Source organism: Schistocerca americana, chromosome 1, assembly GCF_021461395.2.
Source record: "Schistocerca americana isolate TAMUIC-IGC-003095 chromosome 1, iqSchAmer2.1, whole genome shotgun sequence".
Lineage (NCBI taxonomy): Eukaryota > Metazoa > Arthropoda > Insecta > Orthoptera > Acrididae > Schistocerca > Schistocerca americana.
Window position 1 is genome coordinate 298,130,644 of NC_060119.1, and position 23,601 is coordinate 298,154,244.

The 23,601-nt window shown below is 42.0% G+C and overlaps 1 protein-coding gene across 1 annotated transcript in view; it reads left to right on the plus strand.

Annotated features, from left to right (window-relative positions):
* LOC124545111 (regulator of G-protein signaling 11) overlaps nt 1-23,601 on the plus strand; it is a gene marked incomplete at its 3' end in the record, with an annotated part of 217,014 nt that overhangs the window by 32,022 nt on the left and 161,391 nt on the right. The window contains exon 2 of the mRNA XM_047123966.1: nt 20,916-20,966. Within this exon, the coding sequence (XP_046979922.1) occupies nt 20,916-20,966 (51 nt within the window). The remainder of the gene's footprint in view (nt 1-20,915; nt 20,967-23,601) is intronic.

The window sequence follows — 23,601 nt, forward strand, 5'->3', positions numbered from 1 at the left end:
AGAACGAAGTGTTCGGATTAAGAAGGGGTAACACAATAATGTAGTCTTTCGTCCCTGCTGTTCAGTCTGTGCATCGTAGAATCAATGATGGCACTAAAAGAAAGTTTCAAGGGTGGAATTAAAATCCAAACTGAACGGATATCAACGATAAGATTCGCTGATGACATTGCTGTCCTCAGTGAAAGTGAAGAAGAATTACAGCATCTGCTGAATGGAATGAACAGTCTAATGAGTACGGAATATGGACTGAAAGTAAACCAAAGAAAGGCGGAAGTAATGAGAAGTAGCAGAAATGGGAACAGCCAGAAACTGAGCATCAGGATTGATGGTCACGAGGTAGATGAAATTAAGGAATTCTACTACCTAGGCAGCAAAATAACCGATGACGGACAGAACAAAAAGCACATCAAAAGTACACTAGCACTGGCAAAAAGTTCACTTACGGCCAAGAAAAGTCAATTAGTATCACACATACGCCTTAATTTGAGGGAGAAATTTATGAGAATGTACGTCTGGCGCACAGAATTTTATGGTGTGACTGGGGGAAAATCTGAACAAAAGATAATCAAAGCATTTGAGATGCAGTGTTGAAAATTATGTGGGCTCATAGGGTAAGGAATGAAGATGTTCTGCACAGAATTAGAGAAGAAAAGAGTATATGAAGAACACTGACAAGGAGAAGGGCAGGATGATAGGACATCTATTAAGACGTTGAAGAATAAGTTGCATGGTACTAGGGGGAGTTAGGGTAAAAATGTAAGGTAAGTCAGATATTAGAATACATCCAGTAAATAATTGAGGATGTATTTTCCAAGTGCTACTCTGAGATGAACTGGATGGCCCGGGAAAGGAATTCGTGGCGAGTCGCATGAAATCAGTCAGAAGATTGAAACAGTCAGTCAGACCGAAGACTGCATTATACGTGGAAATATTGATATTTTAATCCACAGAATTAGTTGTGGGCACAGAGGTAGTATGTGGAATTTCGTCCGTCAGAAACCAGCAGTGAACGACAGGACAACCCCTGCAAGTGTTGATATAATTGCATTAATGCGACCTGAAAAACTCAGAAATTCGAGAAAGAAAGAACAATACTGCAGAATGAGATTTTAACTCTGCAGCGGAGAGTGCGCTGATATGAAACATCTTGACAGATTGAAACTGTGTGCCGGACCGAGACTCTAACTCAGGACCTTTGCGTATCGCGGGCCAGTGCATGGTAGCGAATCATGAACGGTGGGAAAACCGGGAAAGAAGTGAAGCGAAGCGTTTGAGGTGTGAAGCTATAGAAGGATGTTGAAAATTATGTGTAGTGGTAAGATAAAGAATGAGGAGGTTCTCCGCAGAATCAGCAAGGAAGGAAACGTGTGGTAAACATTGGGAAGAAGAAGGGACAGAATGTGTCACGACACAATGGTATAAAGTTCTTGGTACTAGACGGAGATGTAGAGGCTAAAATGCTGTAGGGGGAGAAGAGATTAGAATACATGCAATAAATAACTGAGGAAGTAGGATGCAAATGCTACTATAAGGTTAGCACAGGAGAGGAACTCGTGGCGGGCCACATCAAACCAGCCAGAAGACTGCTGACCAAAGAATAAAAGACTCGTCATTATTCGTCCGGTTTCCGAGGATGGCCTCTCCTTTAGTGTGAGATAGTTGGCACCTTAAACTAAGTCATAATTCAAGTTCGTACTCAGATCCACATCCCTGAGCTGCGTCCTCCCCTTGTGAAAAAAAATTGTGCTGACTATGAAATTTTGCTTCTAAAAGATGTAAGAATAAATTAATTATTATGTGCGGGCGAGACTACATAGTTTCAAAAAAGCCAAACTACGTCAGAATTTTACGAAAATATGAGCCATCAGAGTTACAGTGATTCATACATCTTATGCTATAAACGAATGTTGGCATATTGGTAGGAGTATTGTCAAACAGAAGTGCCGGGTAATGTTTAATTATTGTGTTCCTCAGGGCATTCACGTACAGACGAAGGACGTTCTTTTTATAAATTTCCACTCTTCTCTCGCCCTTTGGTGAGACTTCCTCTCCCCTCTCACGTGAGGTTTAGGCAGTAATTTTCAATAATTTAATTTACTTGATATATTCATATTTTTGCTTCATAAAAACACATAAATCATATCCTCTATGTACTACATTTTTTGCGAAATTAGAGGTGAAAATTAAAACTAAGTTTAAGAACCCCTTTAAAATGCGAAATTGCTCTCTAGATATGGTGGTTTTTGCAAATAAATTTCTCAAAGAAGCAAACACAAATAGTGCTGCGACGCCATCTTCCCTAATTCTTCACTCACTCCATCTACAGCAATGTGGTTCAAATGGCTCTGAGCACTATGCGACTTAACTTCTGAGGTCATCAGTCGCCTAGAACTTAGAACTAATTATACCTAACTAACCTAATGACATCACACACATCCATGCCCGAGGCAGGATTCGAACCTGCGACTGTAGCGCCTAGAACTGCACGGCCACTCCGGCCGGCTGCAGCAATGTCCTTCTTCTATTATAACGATAGGATACATGGCATTTGTGTGTTTTGGCAGTAGACAGTCGCTAGACATATCTACATCCTACCTGTGCAGCTACTCAAGCCTATTGTCCACGGCGCACAGTAGGTTCTTAGCCCGACTGGAGACGACATGTGTTGGTCGAATCCTGGCCACAAGTGCTCGCGGAGTTGCACGCAGCGTCTACCTGTGTTTTTGCGGCTTCACACACTAAACAAACCAGACGTCGCAAGTCTTGCAGCATCTGTGATGGATAGCTTGATCATTCATCCAAAGAGATGGGTAGCAGTAATCGTGTGGCATTTGGGAATAGCCTGCATGTTTAGAATACACCGTCAGAGATTGCCGAAACGGTTTGCTTCCTGTTGTATTTCCCAGGCTCCGGCACTGAGCCTTTACTTTGCGGACGAAAGACAAAATTATCTTGCAAGTTTCCTTGAAAGCTTTGATTACGTAGCTTTTCAGTCTCCGCATTTATATGATCACTAAGAGAATTCGTGTCGGTTAACTTCAGCTTAGCGTCCTACCACAAACGATTAGCTTCTTTCTTGCTCGTTTGTTTCGACCTGTCGGCATGGCGCTTAATATACTCATTGTAAAAGTTTTGATACTAATTAGCGTTGAATACGTTAACATCGACTTTATATGTATTGCAGAATGTCAGGACTAGCTCGCTGACTGACACGCAGTGATTTCGATCACCACGGTAGTAAATGAAATCTGACACTTGTGAGACACGCATTTCATATCGGGGAATCCCCTGCATGCACACATGTAGAGCATTCAGTTCAGCTCATTTCAGACATGCCACATATATCGGTGGGCACTTTAATATTTTCTATACTCGGTTTTATTTTTGGAAAACAAGATGGTATCTCTCGTAATAATGTACATTTTCTGAATTGAAGAGCTGACGTGAGATTTTCATTTCCCCCATCGCTTTAAATTAGGTTTGGTGTGATTTTACTGGAGTCACCTCTCCCCCCCCCCCCCCCCCTCATTTTGAGCTCACGTGATTAATAGACTACCCCCAAGCAGTGCGAGTGCTATATTGTTAAGTACCGGGTGACCAGAAAGTCAGTATAAATTTGAAAACTGAATAAATGACGGAATAACGTAGATAAAGAGATACAAATTGACACACATGCTTGGAATGACATGGGATTTCATTAGAACCAAAAAAATACAAACGTTCAAAAATGTCCGACAGATGGCGCTTCATCTGATCAGAATAGCAATAATTAGCGTAACAAAGTAAGACAAGGCAAAGATGATGTTCTTTACAGGAAATGCTCAATATGTCCACCATCATTCCTCAACAATAGCTCTAGTCGAGGAATAATGTTGTGAACAGCACTGTAAAGCATATCTGAAGTTATGGTGAGGCATTGGCATCGGATGTTGTCTTTCAGCATCCCTAGAGGTGTCGGTCGATCACGATACACTTGCGACTTCAGGTAACCCCAAAGCCAATAATCGCACGGAGTGAGGTCTGGGGATCTGGGAGGCCAAGCATGACGAAAGTGGCGGCTGAGCACACGATCATCACCAAACGACGCGCGCGAGAGATCTTTCACGCGTCTAGCAGTATGGGGTGTTTTTTCGGTTCTAATAAAACCCCATATCATTCCAAGCATGTGTGTCAATTTTTACCTCTCTATCTACATTATTCCGTGATTTATTCAGTTTTCAAATTTATACTGACTTATCGATCACCTGGTATATTGGAGCATACGCATTTATTGCCTCTGCTCCCTCGTTCTTGAGCGTAGATACAACGGTACTGCCACCGTGGCCAGGTATTCAGTTCGCTACACCGGATAGTACTGCAGTCGCTTGACAATTCCAGTATGATGTCGGCAGCAATGTCAGTACGCCACTTACTCTCACTCCGTAATAACCCAAGTCCATAGTCATACAGCGGGAACGCCAATGACTCGTCGTTGCAAATCAGCACGTGTGTGAGCAGCACACCGTGGCTGTAATTGGCACGGCGTGCCCTGGACAGGATGCGGCTCATTGAGGCTGGAGCACACGGCGGCGCGCGGCCGCACGGCCTCGCCAGTAACGCGCCGCGGGCGGCGGCCCGCATCTTGCTCGCGGCTGTCAGTGTCGAGTCCGCAGCGAGCGACACAAACTGTGCGAACAAATGAGCTGCCAGCAAACACTTCTCCGTCACTGTTGTCATCGGCCTCCGTTTCCAATAATACGACTGCCCCGGTGAGTCCGACTCTAGCTGCACTGCACCAAGTCAACATCGCCTTCTGCGCACCGCTTAATCTTAATGCCTCAGCGCCAAGTCTGCTCGCGAATGAATTTTCTCTCTCTCACGTAGATAGGTCGTGCACAACCACTATGTCTCGACAGTGATAAGAATACTGTTGTCAAATTTGTTGTAGTCTTCAGTTCGAAGATAGATGTGATGCAGCTATTCTAGTTAGTGAATCATATGCAATTCTCAGTTCAACAGAGAGTAAATTTCGTCCTGTCTGGGAGACTGCCGTCTGACGATATACGTGCTTAAACAGAAAGAGAACAGAATATTTTGCGTTTGTATTATTTGGTTGTAGAGTCGGACTCACCTGTAACGCGGTATGTTAAAACTTCGTCTGACTCCTTGTTTAAGAGTGTCAGTATTTATGCATTTGATTCACTACATTACAGCAGCTTCGTTACAATCACACGAATGCAAATTGGCTAAAAATTGTTCAAATGGCTCTAAGCGCTATGGGACTTAACTTCTGAGGTCATCAGTCGCCTAGAACTTAGAACTACAATATTTTAAACACTGCTGCACAACAATAACGGTTCCACGTAACAAAATTATAAACAGCCGACCAGTTGCAATGGATAAAGAATTCTTTACCTAGGTTTCGACAAATGTAAATTTGCCTTCTTCAGAAGGTGGCAATTTTACATTAGTAAGGACTAATGTACCATCGCCGTTCTTACAAATGTAGGCATAGATCCATTTGTCAAAATTAAAATATAGCCCTAGAATAAGGGTTTGTCACGTAAATATAAATTAGTACATGGCTCTTGCAGAGCTCACAACCGGTTAAATAAAGTTTCTGCTAAGATGCTTGGCAAATCGTGGGGTATGGAGTATTTTTAAGATTTTGGAAGAAGAATACCGACTTGTAGTAGCCATAAAAAAGTTCCAGTTCCCACGCTGATAATAACCTGCTTAATACCGACTAATACATCATTTTTACCGTTCCATATCTTAGTCTGTAAAAAGGTAATCCTTACATGATCGTTTTGTTGACTCCGTGTCTTTCTGTCTGTCCAAGGGTTAAGAGCTCTTTTTTCGTAGAAACGACTAAACGAATGAAGTTCAAATTTATGTCACATATTAAAGGCTTTGGTCCCTTGGTGCTGTAAAAATATTAAGCTTACGAGTCAATTCAGTCACAAGATACTGCAATTTATGTCACAAATTTTGATGCTCGAAAACTCACTCATTAAAATCTACAGGGTACTTCCCGTTGACTAGGAATCACGAAATTTGCAAAGACTCACAGTTTCGCGCTACAAGTAACGGAAAAAATCGCAAAATAGTTAAACTGTAATTATATTACGTAAAAAATATCTTTTGTCATTCCAACCTATAAGCGTAGGTTGTCAGCCAAAACATTATGGTGCGGTTCTAGGCGCTTCAGTCTGGAACCGCGTGACCGCTACGGTCGCAGGTTCGAATCCTGCCTCGGGCATGGATGTGTGTGATGTCCTTAGGTTAGTTAGGTTTAAGTAGTTCTAAGTTCTAGGGGACTTATGACCACAGATGTTAAGTCCCATAGTGCTCAGAGCCATTTAAACCAAAACATTATGACAAACTGCTTAAAATTTCAAATTGCTCTGAGCACTATGGACTTAACATCTGAGGTCATCGGTCCCCTAGAACTTATAACTACTTAAACCTAACTAAGGACATCAAACATATACATGCCCGAGGCAGGATTCGAACCTGCGACCGTAGCGGTCGGGCGGTTCCAGACTGAAGCGTCTAGAACCGCTCGGCCACAAGGCCGGCACAAACTGTTTCACAACTTGTTTTTTCCGTCTTTGGAACGAAATACATCACTGCTTCTGCGTATCAGAGATTCGACCGCTTCTTGGTAGTTTTGTAGAAGCATGTGCCATTAGACGTTTACGCGCAGTCATGTACACTATGTGATCAAAAGTATTCGGACACCTGGCTGAAAATGACGTACAAGTTCGTGGCAACCTCCATTCGTAATGCTGTAATTCAATATGGTGTTGGCCCACCCTTAGCCTTGATGACACCTTCCACCCTCGCAAGCATACTTTCAATCAGGTGCTGGAAGATTTCTGGGAGTGGCAGCCCAATCTGCACGGTGTGCTGCACTGAGGAGAGGTATCGATGTCGGTCGGTGAGGCCTGGCAGGACTATGTGCGGGCCAGTATTACAGGGAGGTTATTGTACTGTAACCACTCAGCCACAGGCCGTGCATTATGAACAGGTTCTCGATTGCGTTCAAAGATGCAATCGCCATCACCGAATTGCTCTTCAACAGTGGGAAGCAAGAAGGTGCTTAAAACACCAATGTAGGCCTGTGCTGTGATAGTGCCACGCAAAACAACAGGGGGTGCAAGCCCCTCCTTGAAAAATGACCACACCATAACATCACCGCCTCCGAATTTTACTTTTGGCACTACACATGCTGGCAGATGACGTTCACCAGGCATTCGCCATACCCACACCCTGCCACCGGATCGCCACGTTGTCTAACGTGAGTCGTCACTCCACACAATGTTTTTCCACTGTTCAATCGTCCAATGTTTACGCTCCTTACATCAAGCGAGGCGTCGTTTGGCATTTACCGGCGTGATGTGTGGCTTATGAGCAGCCGCTCGACCATGAAATCCAGGTTGTCTCACCTCCCGACTAACTGTCATAGTATTTGCAGTGGATCCTGATGCAGTTTGGAATTCCTGTGTGATGGTCTCGATAGATGTCTACCTATTAGACATTACGGCCCTCTTCAACTGCCGACGGTCTCTGTCAGTCAACAGACGAGGTGGACCTGTACGCTTTTGCTCTGTACGTATCCCTTCACGTTTCCTCTTCACTGTCTCATCGGAAACAGTGGACCTAGGGATGTTTAGGAGTGTGGGAATGTCGCGTACAGACGTATGACACAAGTGACACCCAATCACCTGACCACGTTGGAAGTCCGTGAGTTCCACTGAGTGCTCCATTCTGCTCTTCCGCGATGTCTAATGACTACTGAGGTCACTGATATGGAGTACCTGCCAGTAGGTGGCAGCAGAACGCACCTAATATGAAAAACATATGTTTTGGGGGTGTCCGGATACTTTCGATCACAAAATGTAATTCGTGTAAATAATGGGCCTCTGATTTCCGTATGCGGTAATGGCGCCCATTATCGACCAACATCAGATCCATTGGTTTTATATCAGGCGAATTTGGTCGCCGAGACACCCGCCTGAGTTCACTATAATGCTTCACAAACCACTGTAGCACGGCTCTGTCTCCGAGACGCGGGCAATTATACTGCTGAAACATGACATCGCCGTCGGGGAAGACATCAAGCATGAAGGGATGCAAGTAGTTAGCAACTGTTAGCGTGTCTTAGATTACTACCATATGTTTCATGCAAGGGCAGGAGAATGTCTCCTATAGCATAATACTTATCCCAAAGTCTTGCGTTCGTGGCGCGCTGCGCGTCTGGAGCCGCCATTCACCTCGATGACGTTGTTTTTGATGCTACCACGACCGAAAATATAATGCAACCGAAGAGCCGACTCGTTTCCATTGGTCGACGGTCGAATTCCGATTGTCCTGTGCTCACTGCAGTAGTAATTGATGATGTCTAGGCGCCAACATATGAAAAAGTAGAAGTGGTCTGCTGTGGAGCTGCATTTTCAACAGTGTACTACGTACGGTGTACTCCAAAACACGTGTGTGTGAACCAGTATTGTGATCTTTCGACAGAGATGCCACAGATCACCGTCTATCCTACTTTACAGAGCAGACGTTCTCACGACAGTAGTACGTGAACATTCGACCACCTTCGTTTTCGAGATATTCTTTCAAGGCTCTGCGTAATACTAATCTGCCCTTTGTCAAAGTCGCTTATCTCAGTGGAGTTCCCCATTTACAGCCCATGTCATCGCTAGGGTGATCCTCCGACCATGTCTGCTCCGCTTACGTACTTTTGTTGCCGCCTCACGTTCTCGCAACGCCACCAGGCGGCATCCAACATCACGGTCGGCTGTGGTCTTAATGATTTGGCTGATCAGTGTACATACTGTAGAGATTTTGATAGGTTTTTGAATTCCCAGGGCTCATACATTGCCAGTATCTACATCGAAAACAGGCAAAAAAAGTAGAGGCTCTTGATTCCAAGGATAGACGATATAAGTTTGCACTGAACCCTCAGTGCGCGAGTCCTCTTCACACGTGGGCAGTTTTCGTGAAAGAAAAATACCTTTCTACATTACTTTTCCCTTTCCTTGAGAGCTAGTTGGAGCGGGAGGTTGGAGGGGGGGGGGGGGGAGGGAGAGGAGACAATCTACCCTAGCCACCGGGTACGGACGCCCTTGGCCGTATATGCACCTGACCTCATCCTGAAAGAAGGTTCAGCATTTGGTCCTTCTTGGTGGAAGGACTTCAGAACATTCCAGCCTACTGAAATTTCGTTTCTTGAGTGAAATAACTTCATTATTGTCACAGACTGTCAAAGAAGAGCAAGCAGACCAGCTAACGCGTGCCTACGGCAGAAGGAAGTGATGTGTCACAGAGGAGGGGAACGATTCGATACAAAGATATGACTGGTCTAGTAAAACGACAGATTGTTTCCGTTTCTGCAGCTGAACTGTATTCGGATCCGAAGTCTAGCCTGAAAAGGAGTCTGCATCGTTAGTACTTCATGTGTCACCCACGAGACCCTTAAAGCTAGTACGAAAATGAATGGGTACATAGTGTACCCTAGCCATTAAGATGACTTACTGTTACTTAAAAAGTGTCACATTATTTGTGACCTCCTTCATACACTTATGTAGTAATGGCTAATTTCTTCTTTCTATGGCCGAGCGGTTGGAGGCACTTCAGTCCGGAACTGCGCGACTGCTACTGTCGCAGGTTCGAATCCTGCCTCGGGCCTGGATGTGTGTGATGTCCTTAGGTTAGTTACGTTTAAGTAGTTCTAAGTTCTAGGAGACTGATGACCTCAGATGTTAAGTCCCATAGTGCTCAGAGTCATTTGAACCACCTTCCTTCTTTCTGTTGTTATTTACATTTCCTTATTACTAGTACTCTGTTGTTATTACTGAAATATCCTCCTCCTCTTTATATGCTGTCATTAGTATCTCTAGTTTGTCCTCACTATCAGTTTTTGAAAGTGAAGTGAGAAACCCCAAAACTCAACTGTGCGGTCTCTTCAATTCATATTTGCAAGTTTGCAAGAACGTTCTCCGTGTCAGCAGAGGCGCCTTGCAGTAGTTAACTCGCTGCCGGTGGGCTAACAGCTCTCTAGGGGTCGTGTGGCGTCTGGGGTACTGGGGCACATAGCTCACAGTTCCAGCCATATTTGCAGGCATCTCTTAACGCACATCTGTATTAATACATTTCCTGCGCTGGTTGCAGAGAGATCTCCAGGGCATACGGCTTCTGGTTAACGGCGAAACTTGCTGCAATTAGCTCACCATTCAGGCGTGTTGTCTTCGAACTCTACGGCTGGTCGCTGGGTAAACTGTTCCTGCGGAGTAAACTGTGCAGGATAGGACCAAGAGATATTAGTATTTTGCGTGCGTGAGTTCCATCGCACTACGTTATGCATCAAATGTAGCTGTATATGTTATCATTGTTCACCGCTGAAATCACTGAAGTTACTCGACGATGTGTAATAAAAACAGGGGTACATAAAGTATTACAGACAAAAGACTCCTTCCCCTGTCGACGCACATAATGTATTCAATAAGTCCGTAGGTTGTTTTTTTGGGGGGGGGGGGGGCTGCGGATTTGAGCCTCGTGTTAAGGATCTTATGTTCAAATTTTGACTTGTGGCCTGGATAACTATTTCCTTTGAATTTTATTTGTAGAGAGTTATAAATAAATCCATCACTTGTGCCGAACATTTCCCTTACACACAGTTATTATTTTCACTCATAAAGCCTCATTATTGTTGCTGGCTGATACAGAGCTGCGCGTAGTTCAGCTCGTCCGTGATCGGCTAATGATTGGTGCTGATAATTTTCTAATAGTTAGAAGAAATTAATTGAATTCAAATCGTCACAGGAACTGTGGGTCCCAGCTCGCCTCACCGGTAACCGTCAATAAACATCATACCGAGCAAAAATTCTCTGTAAGGATCAAGGCGAGAAAGTCCAGAGTGACAATTTACATGAAAATCAGTGATTACGTATTCTAGTCTCACCATATGCTGACATTTACTTAACGTCTCGAATAACTAAGTCGACCAATACATGATTTTCGTATAGACAAAATGCCGTTTTCTAGTGCGTAATTGAAGCACACCTCCTTCGACAGTCATCTACAGGACCAGAGTCTCTTCAAGATTCCGTCATTTTTTATCATGATTTCGGAACAATCGAGAGGACAACACAGGGAGAACACTACACGGTCTGCGCTTAACCCTCCTCTGACACAAGAGCTATTCTGGCGTACACAAAAAAATCATAACATTCGTATGATTTATTATACCATCGACAAAAGTAAAGTTCGTCACACAGGTTTCGTCACAAAGGTCTTTTGTTCTTATTAGACTGACTCTGGATCACGCACTTCAAAATGCCTACCCCGTCAATCCAAAAAGTTTTGAGACTGGATTAATAAAAAACAGGAAAAGTTTAGTTGACGGTTTTAATGCTGCAGGTGATCTACACGAGTTCAACACACAAACCTATGTCGTCAACACACAAAACTATGTCGAACTGTCAGAATAGTTCTCTTAGGCGTTTCTCAAGCCACGTATCACATGCCTTGAATGTCGTTTATGTCGCCAAAGCGTTGACTTCACTTGAAATTCGGTAGTTTGTCGTTTTGTGGTAGGTTCGTATTGATAACACCAAGCCTCACCAACCTTGATGACCTTTTACCGAAAAAGAATTGTCCACATTCTGCATTTCAGTCAAGTCGCGGCAGGCGTCCATGCGTCGTTTTGTTCGGAAGTCAAGGTGTGCGGGCCGAACTTTGCATACACATTTCTTTTCAAAATCCTTTAGAGAATGTCATGAAAACTTGATTTAGAGGTGTTGCTGTCTCGCGATTTGTGACACAGCAACCTTGACACACTGCGATAGCACGCCCACTACTTAAAATTTCCTGCTGACAACCGACTGGCCGAATGCACATACGATGTTTACAGTTGTTAGTTCACGCTGATACTGTACTCACTGCGCTGACGTCACTTATACGTCAGGAATAAAATCACTTACACAACTTTTTGGACGTACATATTCAAACAATGCAAATAAAAAGCATTTTCTACAGAATACTTCTAGTTAAAATCATAACTTTTTCTACATCTTAACAGAGTTTGCAGTATACTTCCTTTAACAGCTTCGAATCAGTAGTAGTTTCCAGGGTGGTCGTGCGTGTTAAAGTGACCACTTCTAGGACGGAGAGGTATGCCAGTCCTGGATCGTATCCGCCCGGCGGGTTAACGACGAGAGATTGGTGTGCCGTGCAGCCTGGATGTGGTTTTTAGGCAGTTTTCCACAGACCTCTAAGTGAATACAGAGCTGGTTCCCAAGTTCCGCCTCAAATACATGCTACACAAACATTTAGAACACTTTCTCACACTTGAACACAAAATTTACCCCCCACACAGAGAATTGGGCGGACTGCTTCTGTCCTGTGGAGTTAGTAGCGAACTGATGACCTTAGCTGTTTGGTCTCCTTAAACGATTACTCAGGATCAGCAGCAGCATCGAGTCTGTAACTATGTTTAATGGTCTGAAACTAGATTAAATTCAACTTCATAATTTGTAACCAATCATTCACTCTTCAATCGACATGGCGCTGACACATATAACATCATAAAGGAGACAAAGTAAAAGTAAAATTAGAACAAGTTACAGGTCAATCATATGGTACTCGAGTTGCGTTGAACATTCCATCTTCAAGTAATGTCAGTACTTTATAAAATAAATCAGATATCCAGAAGACATGAGAAGACATGGCGACCTCTTGGGAACCTTAGTAATGAGAAACATCTTGGCCATGTAACAGTCTCCAAGAGATCAACGAAGGAAGCAATGAATGTCCAAACATTAGGTTTGACTAGCTCTCACTGTTTCTTTACTTTATAGTTATAAACTAAAAAACCGGTGTAATACATCATACACAGCGAAGAGTAATCGTAACAGATAACATCGTAACATATAACAGTATGAGGCATCTGTTTGTTTCTGCTTTACCTCTAATGACGAAGCAAAGTGTGTTTTTCACTTGCTCTGCTGCTGTCGAAACGAATTGGTGTTCTGAAACAGCACCAAGAATGTAATCCTCCACCTGAAGATGATGCTGTGAACCATCGAAATGCGCAGTGGTATGAAAAGCAAGTGACTGTCACAGAAAACTATTTTAATTATCATGAAATGTATTCTAAGAACATAGACGCGTAGAAGGCAAGATATAAACTGACTGCTTAGTGGAGATATGAGACGGCACTTTATTTATTGTTAGCAAAGTGAAAATGGACACAGTGTTAATCTGTTACTTGGAGTAACTAGAATATTACTAAATCGTTGGTGTATGTATAAGGAAAATGACGCAAAGAGCAAACCCTCTTAACGAGGCAACAGAATTATGTCGTAATCACCGGTACGTGTGATCTGCCCCACCATTCAGAAAGCTATATCCGTCAGTAACCTTGTTCATGTTAAGTATCGCTATCCACAGGATTTACACAATAAAAAGAACGTGGACAAGAGCAGATTGCCCGCCATTTCTGGGAGCACCGCTATTAGCAGCGCACCAGTTCAGCCGCAGCAGGCAATTTCTGTTTATCTCCTCTGCCCCTTCCTAGTGACTTTATCAGAGGGCAGCCAGATTCGGTCGCAGCGGTGTAAAGAGCTAATTTATTACTCCAGCAAAACAGCAGAGGGAATTGTAAAGAAGAATATGTTAGTGCGTACTTCGCAGGGTGCCGTGGTTGCTACCGAATGGTTGCCTAATTTTAATTTACTGGTTCAGCAATTAGCCAGGACCCGAACAACCAATACATAGGATAATTGTACGCATTGTAATTCTGTATGCCTCGAGAAACATGATTTCGGTAGCTCTGGAGTCTCCATTATCTCATAGGACTGGATACCAGATTAGCTATATTGGGTGCCAGAGCAACGTTAACTCTCCAACTTCCTGTTACCAAAATGCTATAAGCTGTTGTTGCGAAAATTCAGTACGCTTTAGAGCTCGTTTGTACTTTTCAGTTTCAGAAGACACAGGACCTGGTATTTCAGTTTCTTTCGATCCAGACTGTTTTTCATGCAAACTAATATTAATTTCGAAATCTAGATCGTGCTAGATGGGTTTTAGAAAATCAAAAACACCAAAAATTAATTAGTGTAGAGTACTGAAATTTCAGGAATACATTTGTCTAGGTAACATGTTTGAGTGATCAACATTGCAAGGCCGGCCTAGGTGGCCGAGCGGTTCTAGGCGCTTCAGTCCGGAACCGCACGACTGCTACGGTCGCAGGTTCGAATCCTGCCTCGGGCAGGGCTGTGTGTGATGTCCTTAGGTTAGTTAGGTTTAAGTAGTTCTAAGTTCTAGGGTACTGATGACCTCAGATGTTAAGTCCCATAGTGCTAAGAGCCATTTGAACATTGCAAGATCACAAGTTAATGTAAGCGTGAGATAAGCCATTGAAAACGGGTTATTAAAACCGGTGTAGCCGCCAGAATGTTGAATGCAAGCATGGATACGTGTATTTACTGTGTTGTACAATGGCCGGATGTCAGTTTGTGGGCTGCAGTTTCATTCCTGTTGCAATTGGTCCGTCAATACAGGGACGTTTAATGCTGTTTGTGGATGACGTTGTAGTTGTCATCCGATGATGTCCCATATGCGCTCGGTTTGGAGACACATCTGGTAATCGAGCAGACGAGGGCAACGTGTCGACACTCTGTAAAGCATTCTGAGTTGCAGCAGCAGTATGTAGACAGCGTTATCCTGTTGGAAAAACCACAAGGAATGCTGTTCATGCATGGCAGCACAACAGGGCGTATAAATTGCTGCAGAGTGCGTGGAATAACTACGAGCGTGCTCTTGCTGTTGTACGAAATCGCACCCCAGACCTTAACTCCAGGTGTACGAGGGGGGACCCAAAAGAAACCGGATTTTTGTCATAAAAAATTTATTGATGAAACTTTTTACAAAATTACTTCAGTCGCCTTCGAAATACTCTCCATTACATGCAATGCACTTGTCAAGTCTCTTTTCCCACTGTTGGAAGCATGTTTGGAACTCTTCAAGTTTGATAGTGTCCAGTGCCTTTTGCGAAGCTGTTTTTACCGCCTCCACATCGTCATAACGCTCCCCTTTTAGCGTTTTTTTCATTCGTGGAAATAGGAAAAAGTCGCACGGGGCTAGGTCCGGCGAATACGGAGAGTAGGGAACGACAGACCACCTCTGAGATGCCAAATAGTGGGTCACTCGTAAGGCCGTGTGTGCTGGAGCGTTGTCGTGATGCGGAAACCAGTCACCTGATCGCCAAAGTTCCGGGCGCTTCCTCCTCATATCCTCTCGCAGACGCCTTAAAACATCCAAGTAAAGTGCTGGTTAACAGTCTGGCCAGGGGGTACGAATTCCCGACGCACAATTCCACGAACATCAAAAAAGACAATGATCATCGTATTCACATTAGACCTCACTTGCCTTGCTTTTTTTGGTCTGGGAGAGTTGGGAGTCCTCCACTGGCTTGACGCTTGCCTGGTTTCTGGGTCATACCCGTAACACCAACTCTCTTCCCCTGTAATAACTTTGTTCAAGAAGTTTGGATCGCGTGCAATCGCTGTTTTCAAGTCCTGACACACATTCATGCGGATGGTTTCTTGCTCCTGTGTGAGAAGGCGCGGAACAAATTTAGCAGCAACGCGTCTCATGTGCAAATCCTCACTCAAAATCCGCTGGCACGAGCTCCAGCTGATTCCTGTCTCTGCTGAAATTTGGTCGATCGTTTAGCGACGATCCTCGTTGATCTTTTGGCGGACCTTTTCAATGTTCTCCTCATTTCGCGATGTTGAAGGGCGTCCAGAACGAGCTTGGTCTTCAACACACATCTCACCACGTTTAAAGCACCCAAACCACTCGAAAACCTGTGTGCGGCTCATAGCGTCCTCCTGGAAAGCTTCCTGAAGCATTTGGTGTGTCTCCGCTGCAGTTTTTTAAGAAGGAATTTCACACACACTCTTTGTTCTTTTAAGATTGCCATAACGACTTCGCAGAGGTAACAGTTCACTGTGTCATTGTGAAGCCAAGTATTGCTCAAAATGCTGCTGCAGATGCAGCACGATGCGACTCAGCCACACGCCGACCACGAGTGTCTTCCCTCTCCGTAGTGCCACGTGACCGACCGGAACCTGGTCTTCTTGCGACCGTAAATTCTCGTGACCACCACTGCCAGCTGTCATTTAAAGTGGCTACTGTCCTGCCAAGTCTTTCTGCAGTATTCCAGAAGGAAAAGCCAGCTTCTCCTAACCCTGTTACATGACGTCGTACAAAATCAGTAAGGTGCAGATAATGGCGTGTTTGTCGGCTTAAGGGCATTCTTCACTAGCATCGATTCACCACGTCCAGTCTCAAAGGTAACTAACACTCACGATCGTCACAGCGTTTATTTAAAGCAAACTTGATTTGCATTCATCGTTGTGGGGCTACTAGCGCCACTCTTATGCGACTGGCGCGAGATTTTGATAGACATCATCTTTCAGATGTGGAAATACTCGTAGACCTACCAACTTTCGTTTAGATTGCACATCTCCTTCTTGGTGCTGCGATTTTTTTTCCATCAGTGTATGTAAGATTCTATAAAATATTGTACAATACGTTCACAGCTGTATAGCCTCAATGTTTCACTATCAGCGTAATAACATAGACACTCTGAAATAATATTTTCAAGCAATTAATATGCCTTCGATTTCTTTCAATTCAAAATCACAAATTTTTTATTATAAGAACTTAAAATTTTCCTGTTCATAGGAAAGATATAGTTTTATAATCCGTTATAATAAGGGGCTGTCGCAAGGCAGTAATTCATAGTTGGCTGCATCTAATCCCCCTCTCCCCACTTCTCCCCCCTCCCTGCCCCTAACTGGACGTGGTGAATCGATGCTAGTGAAGAATGCCCTTAAGCCGACAAACACGCCATTATCTGCACCTTACTGATTTTGTACGACGTCATGTAACAGGGTTAGGAGAAGCTGGCTTTTCCTTCTGGAATACTGCAGAAAGACTTAGCAGGACAGTAGCCACTTTAAATGACAGCTGGCAGTGGTGGTCACGAGAATTTACGGTCGCAAGAAGACCAGGTTAGTAACTCCCAGAACGGAAATTTTGGTCAGTAACGCTTCTACAAACTTCTGAATGTTTCACTAGAAGTATATGTTTGGTACTGAAATGGAAAGTGGAAGATATACACTATGTGATCAATAGTATCGGGACGCCTGGTTGAAAGTGACTTAAAAGTTCGTGGTGCCCTCCATTGTCAATGCTGGGATTCAGTATGGTGTTGGCCCACTGTTATCCTTGATGACAGCTTCCGCTCTCGCAAGCATACGTTCAATCAGGTGCTGGAAGATTTCTTGGGGATTTTATTGTCGTGTAGCCAGTCTGCCACAGGCCGTGCATTATGAACAGGTGCTCGATCGTGTTGAAAAATGCAATCGCCATCCCCGATTTGTTCAACAGTGCGAGCAAGAAGATGCTAAAAACATCAATGTAGGCTTGTACTATGATAGTACCACGCAAGACAACAAAGGGTGCAAGCCGCCTTCATGAAAAACACGTCCACACCATAACACTACCGCCCTCGAATTTTATTGTTGGCACTACACACCCTGGCAGATGACGTTCACCGGGCATTCGCCCTACCCACACCCTGCCATCGGATCGCCACATTGTGTACCGTTTTTCCACGGTTTACGCTCCTTACACCAAGCGAGGCGTTGTTTGGAATTTACCGGCGTGATGTGTGGTTTATGAGCAGCTGCTCGATCATGAAATCGAAGTTCTCTCACCTCCCGCCTAGCTTCATAGTAGCTGCAGTGAATCCTGATGCAGTTTGGAATTCCTGTGTGATGGTCTGGGCAGATGTCTGCCTATTGGACATTACGACCCTCTTCAAATGCAGCGGTCTCTGTCAGTCAACAGACGAGATCGACCTATACGCTTTTGTGCTGTACGGTTCCCTTCACGTTTCCAATTCACTGTCTCATCGGAAGCAGTGGACCTAGAGATATTTAGGAGTGTGGAAATCTCGCGTACAGACGTAGGACATAAGTGACACCCTATCACCTGACCACGTTCGAAGTCCGTGAGTTCCTCGGAACACCCCATTCTACTCTCTCAGTGTGACTAATGACTACTGAAGTCGCTGATATGGAGCACCTGGCAGCAGATAACAACACAGTGCACCTAATATGAAATCCGGATACTTTTGTGCACATATTTTATATCTACATGTCCAGTCCGTTGGCGATTCTATTATTCTGGACAACATTTTGGAGACTGAACTAGTCATTTACGTCAAATGTTACAATTGATGATCACATAAGATATAGATCTGAAATCATCGCTCGTAGCAATATAGAACAAACTATCGTAAAAAAGCATGGACCCGCAGCCACGCAGGACAGCCGGAAATACAGCTTCTATCACTCATGAAGGGAAATTCTGAAAATTTAACGATTCACAACTGAGAATTAAAGTGTAAAAATTTATTACAGAGTGACTGTCCTGCAGATTGAACGTTGCTCAAGCAGTTCGATGTTCCGTCAGAGAGAGTGGCAGCAAATATTGGCCACGGAGTGTCTTTATGCCTTACTAGTCCTTAGCTGAACTTCTGGATACTGAAACTATCGCTAAAGATAATAAGGTATAATAAGATATAATGAATAATTTTCGATTAAGAGAAAGATGAAAATTTAACAACTCGACCACACTTGGATTTTATTTGCTTCCAAATTTTCAATAGTGGTTTTTTCGGTAAATGATCCGTCGACACCATACGGCCAAGACAATATTTCCAACTGCTTTTTCTCTTTGTGTGCTACTCTCATTCGGTTGTCTGCTGTGTACACGTGACTCAAGCCGGTTGGAGTGACGCTGACTTGCGTGTGGTAGCATTGTGCACGCCTTAGCTTTTACCACACACTGCAGCTTTTGGATTTTTCCTTAATTTATGGAAGTAGATGTACATCATATATTGCTTCGACTTGGTTTTATCTGACTTAAACGTCCCGAAAGTTAACGATACTTGATCCATTGGAATAATTGTTTACATCTAACTACGCTACGTTTCGATGGTACTATAATACCAGCAATTAATATTTTGTTATCATCGTTTCTTAACGAAGAAAAAACGAATGGAGGGAGAGTATGTGGAGGAAATTGGTTCCGATGAAGTTACCTGTTCTCCCTGTGCAGTCAGCCTCAATAGCAGCGCCTCCATCGAAACTGGTTGGAATGTTAGTGGTGGGAAAATCTACAGCAAATAATGTAGTATACACCCAAATTGCAATTCACACACTTTAATTGCTCTTGGATGCCGTATAAGCTACTGTTTATGGCCATTTCGAGTCTCATCTACTTCAATTATGCGCTGATAAACAAGTAACCACATACCTCACTCAGTTGATGTCCTATAATATTAGTCGAGGGCACTAACCTAATCATAACGTAATCAGTCACAGTGTGGCAGAAAATCATTAACACAGTCACTGTATAAATCACTCATTACATTGTCTTTTCAAGCAGATAATCGTATCAGAACGAGTGAAATATGCATAGCACTTATAACGTTTGAAAACAACATTATTAAATACGTAGTCTCATTGTCACAGTTGCTTATAATCATTACTGAAGTTTCATGCAGTTAATGAGAAAAATTACACGTTCTGTTAATCGTTTAAAACAGTCACTAAATTGTGAATAATCTAACGGACGCAAAACTAAGGTAAAACGATTTACACTTTCCGGTTGTGATCTATACTAAAGCGACTGCGGTACATACTACGGTATTGGCGGAAATAGATATTGCTCTGTTCAAAACTCACCGTAGACTGAACCTAGCATGGCTTCCAACAAGCTCCTTTTATAAAATTACAATAATCAAAACTGAATTTGTATCTTTTTGTTCTTTTGATATTCACAAATTACCAATGAAGATTTACATTTATGGGTGATTGAATAGGGAGTGGAAATTCAGCTCTGAATGAACTTTCATATACAGTAATTATTTCTACCCAATTGCACTAGTGAGTTCGCGTAAATTTTTGTAGAAATGTTTTACCTAAGCTATTAATTACTTTGAAATTAAGTTAGTGCATTTGTTACTAATTTATTTTCGTCGCTTCAAGGTTAATGTTTGGTAGGTACACCAACTGCTGGGATAAAATATATTCTTTACAAACACAAGAGAATTTGGTAAAAATTAAGATTGCAGTATATGACAACATCATCATAATTAAATGTTTGTTAAATAGCATCGTACAAGTACAGCGTTTGCGTACAAGTTACATATAATAATTATAATGGTTATTATACTATTATTATTATAGAGAGATCTGATTTTTAAGTTATTTATTCATTTATTTTCTTTGGAGTGTTTATTTTTTTCAGTATTTCAGTATTTTTCGTTTATTCACAACTGTTTCAGTCACAATATTGTTCCCATTTGGTAATTATGGCATCGACTGCGCTGCTGTATCTATTATACGATACGAAGAGAAACATAAATACAACGAATTTAGTGGCTAGTAAGCAGTGTATTCCAAACAGAGTTCAATTAATAATGTGTTTCAGGTATTAATTTAAAGACTGTATGTAACCACAGTACAGCTCAAGTTTTGTCACTGGTTTAATATCGTTGCAATAATGAAGCTTGCTCTTATAACTTACGTACTTATCAGATACGCTATTGAATATTTACACTGCATTGATAGATACACACAAAGTTTTTACTTCTTGTGAGGGTACCTAATGGCAAAGAAGAACTTCTAACGATGTAATATTGTTGTTTAACTGCTTGTTACTGCAGGCACCAATTAATTATGAGTCCATTGTTTATCTGTGTCAATTGATCGCCCCAAATATTTATCTGCTGAAAATAATTTATTCGACCTCCCACTAAAGGTGTTTTTCTTTTTTTTTAGGTTACGATCTCATTGAATGGCTAATGGAGCGCCTCAACATAGAAGAATCTGGTGAGTGTTCTCGGACTGGCATATTAATTAAATGTAAAACTTAGTTTAGCCGTAGAACTTACAGTATGCAGACATTTCTGTTTTAGATGGAAGTAACAACGAGATATTAAAGTCTCATTATGTATAAGTAAACAGTACAGTAACATCTTGAACTCTTATTAGAATGTGTACTTGGGTGTGGAGAGCAGAGTGGGAGTTACGTTGTGCCCTTCTTCTTCTATTTCTAATAGTTGATGAACGGCATGGGTATGAAATATACATCAGAATACCTGGAATGATAATTATTAATACCGAGTATGTTAAATATGGAGCAAATGTTGATGACATTTTGCGTCCAAAATTAGAATTCACTGAACCATTCATAAACGAGGGTTCACGTCTGTTCATAATGAAGTGTGTTAAATATACAATAATTCTTAGTAGGTTATTTTCCCTACTCCCATTCCCTGAATCTGTCAACTCACAACCATCAGCTTCCAACCTCATCTAGACTTCATGCACCACTTGTTGACGGGAGATTACCAGCTAAATAACTGCATATCTCTAATCATCATGAATTTGACTGTTACATGTGATTAGAGTTGTAAAACTGCCGTAAGCTTAAATAGACTATCATAAATAAGCGTGGGCGACGGTAGTTTTCCTAGTAGCCTTGGTCAGTTAAGGTCGTATGGGCGTTACCTATCGGACTTTACCTCATATCGACAGCTTCGTTCACGTATGCAATCAGTGTCTTGCTAAATTTCTTTAGAAACCGGAGGCGGTAGACTGTCTAGAAACTGAGCGAAGATATATAAAGGGTAGCGTAACCTATGGAAAATTTTTGTTCTACACGGGTTACCCTACTGTCTATTACTTAAAACTAGATGGTATTTATAGCAAAATTGAAATTGTCAGTGTTTAATTCAGGTTTTATTCGAAAATTGTTTGTATGTAACGTGAAACAGAGGGATATTGTAGCAAAAGTTTAAGAAAATACAGATTTATCATATAGTGCTATGAAAAGCAATTTCCTCAAAATAGAAAATAATTTTTAAAAATGAGAAACAATAAATCAAACATCACTTCAATAGCTCGTTGACATTACATAAAACAGGTTTCTTTTATTCATAAACAACATTCGCATTTATCGGTAATAATAGGAAATTCTTGCCTTTGATTATGCTGAAGAACGTTCTGTCGACTACAAAATAATAATGATTATATATATTATTTTATTTTTATGCATGTAAACTGTATTTGCATCAAAGGTAAGTGCTATGGTTACATTAAAGTGCAGATGATACGTTGTCAACGAATTTTTAATACTTATAAAATGGAATTTATGTTGTGTAAGGATACAAAACTCTCAGTGGACTAACACTGAATGACGCGTGGCTCTAATAGCTTAGAAAAAAAAAAGCGAAGTCGTCGGCTCCCAGGTCCTCTCTTACAGATTCATTTATGTTTCTTTCCCTACCGATGCTAGCAATACTACCTTTAATCTTACCATTTATTACGTCATGCATGTACCCTACCCAAACTATCAAACAGGGGTTTTGTTGAGCTCAGCTCAAGACATTATTTCATAATCGATTATCAATTAGTGAAGCAATTCGATCGCGACACCTAGTAACGGAGTCTTTGACCTTCAACTATATTTGTAGAACATAAATTCTATTTCTCATACATAAGACATGTTTATAACAACAGTACAACATTGATAACTTCATGCTGATTACATAGTTACCATAAAATTTCCTGAAGTTGTATTTCGAATGTTGAAACGAGTTAAATTCATCACCCTTCATTTTGCTATCATCATCTAAGGAACGTGATAGCATAACAGGTTTCATGACGGGCCTACTCACTTGGCCAATTCCAAAACTGTATCACATATTAACGAATGAAGCTGTGATGCAGTATTGAAATTAAATTAAATGACGGTTTTCAAAGGTAACGTTCATTTAACTTGTGGTAAAGGGCTGCAGATGTTTTATACGTACAACCGTAGGGCAAACGCATCTATTGAACTAACTTTAAATATAATGTTAAAGTCTCCATAACTTCGGAAATATTACAGACTAATGTCGTAAGTGATGTCGTAAGTGATGGAGAAGATTAGATTGAAGATGGAAATAGGTTGTCTCACTTTCAAGGAACCATGCCCCCAAATTCGTTTAGGATGAGACATTTTTCACATCATTTCACAGCCCTTTAAATACCACAAAAATTAAGTTCGCTAATATGGCATTACGGGTTGTAGAAGGAATAATTGAGTTAAATTTGGTTGTAACACCTAAATGGGAGTGCTGTAAAACAACTTCATACCTTCCAGGGTCGTTAGAAACTAAATAAAGACAAACGTCATATAATTTTGTAGTTATTGTCACTTTTATGGCACTGCATACTCTCATTATTGTAAAAACTTTGTTTAGCAAAAATGAATAGGAGTTTCGGTACCATAGCCTGACACATACTCCTATGATACACTGTGGTCGTGACGGTTACACTGTGGGAGACCTGCGACAACTCGAAGTCTTGATGTCACCGACAAGCGATGACAGTCAACAGCTGTCATGTGTTGTATCAACAACGTATAGGACATAAAAAAGACTCGTTGCGTTGTGTTATCCTTACGAGTTGTCACTTAAGT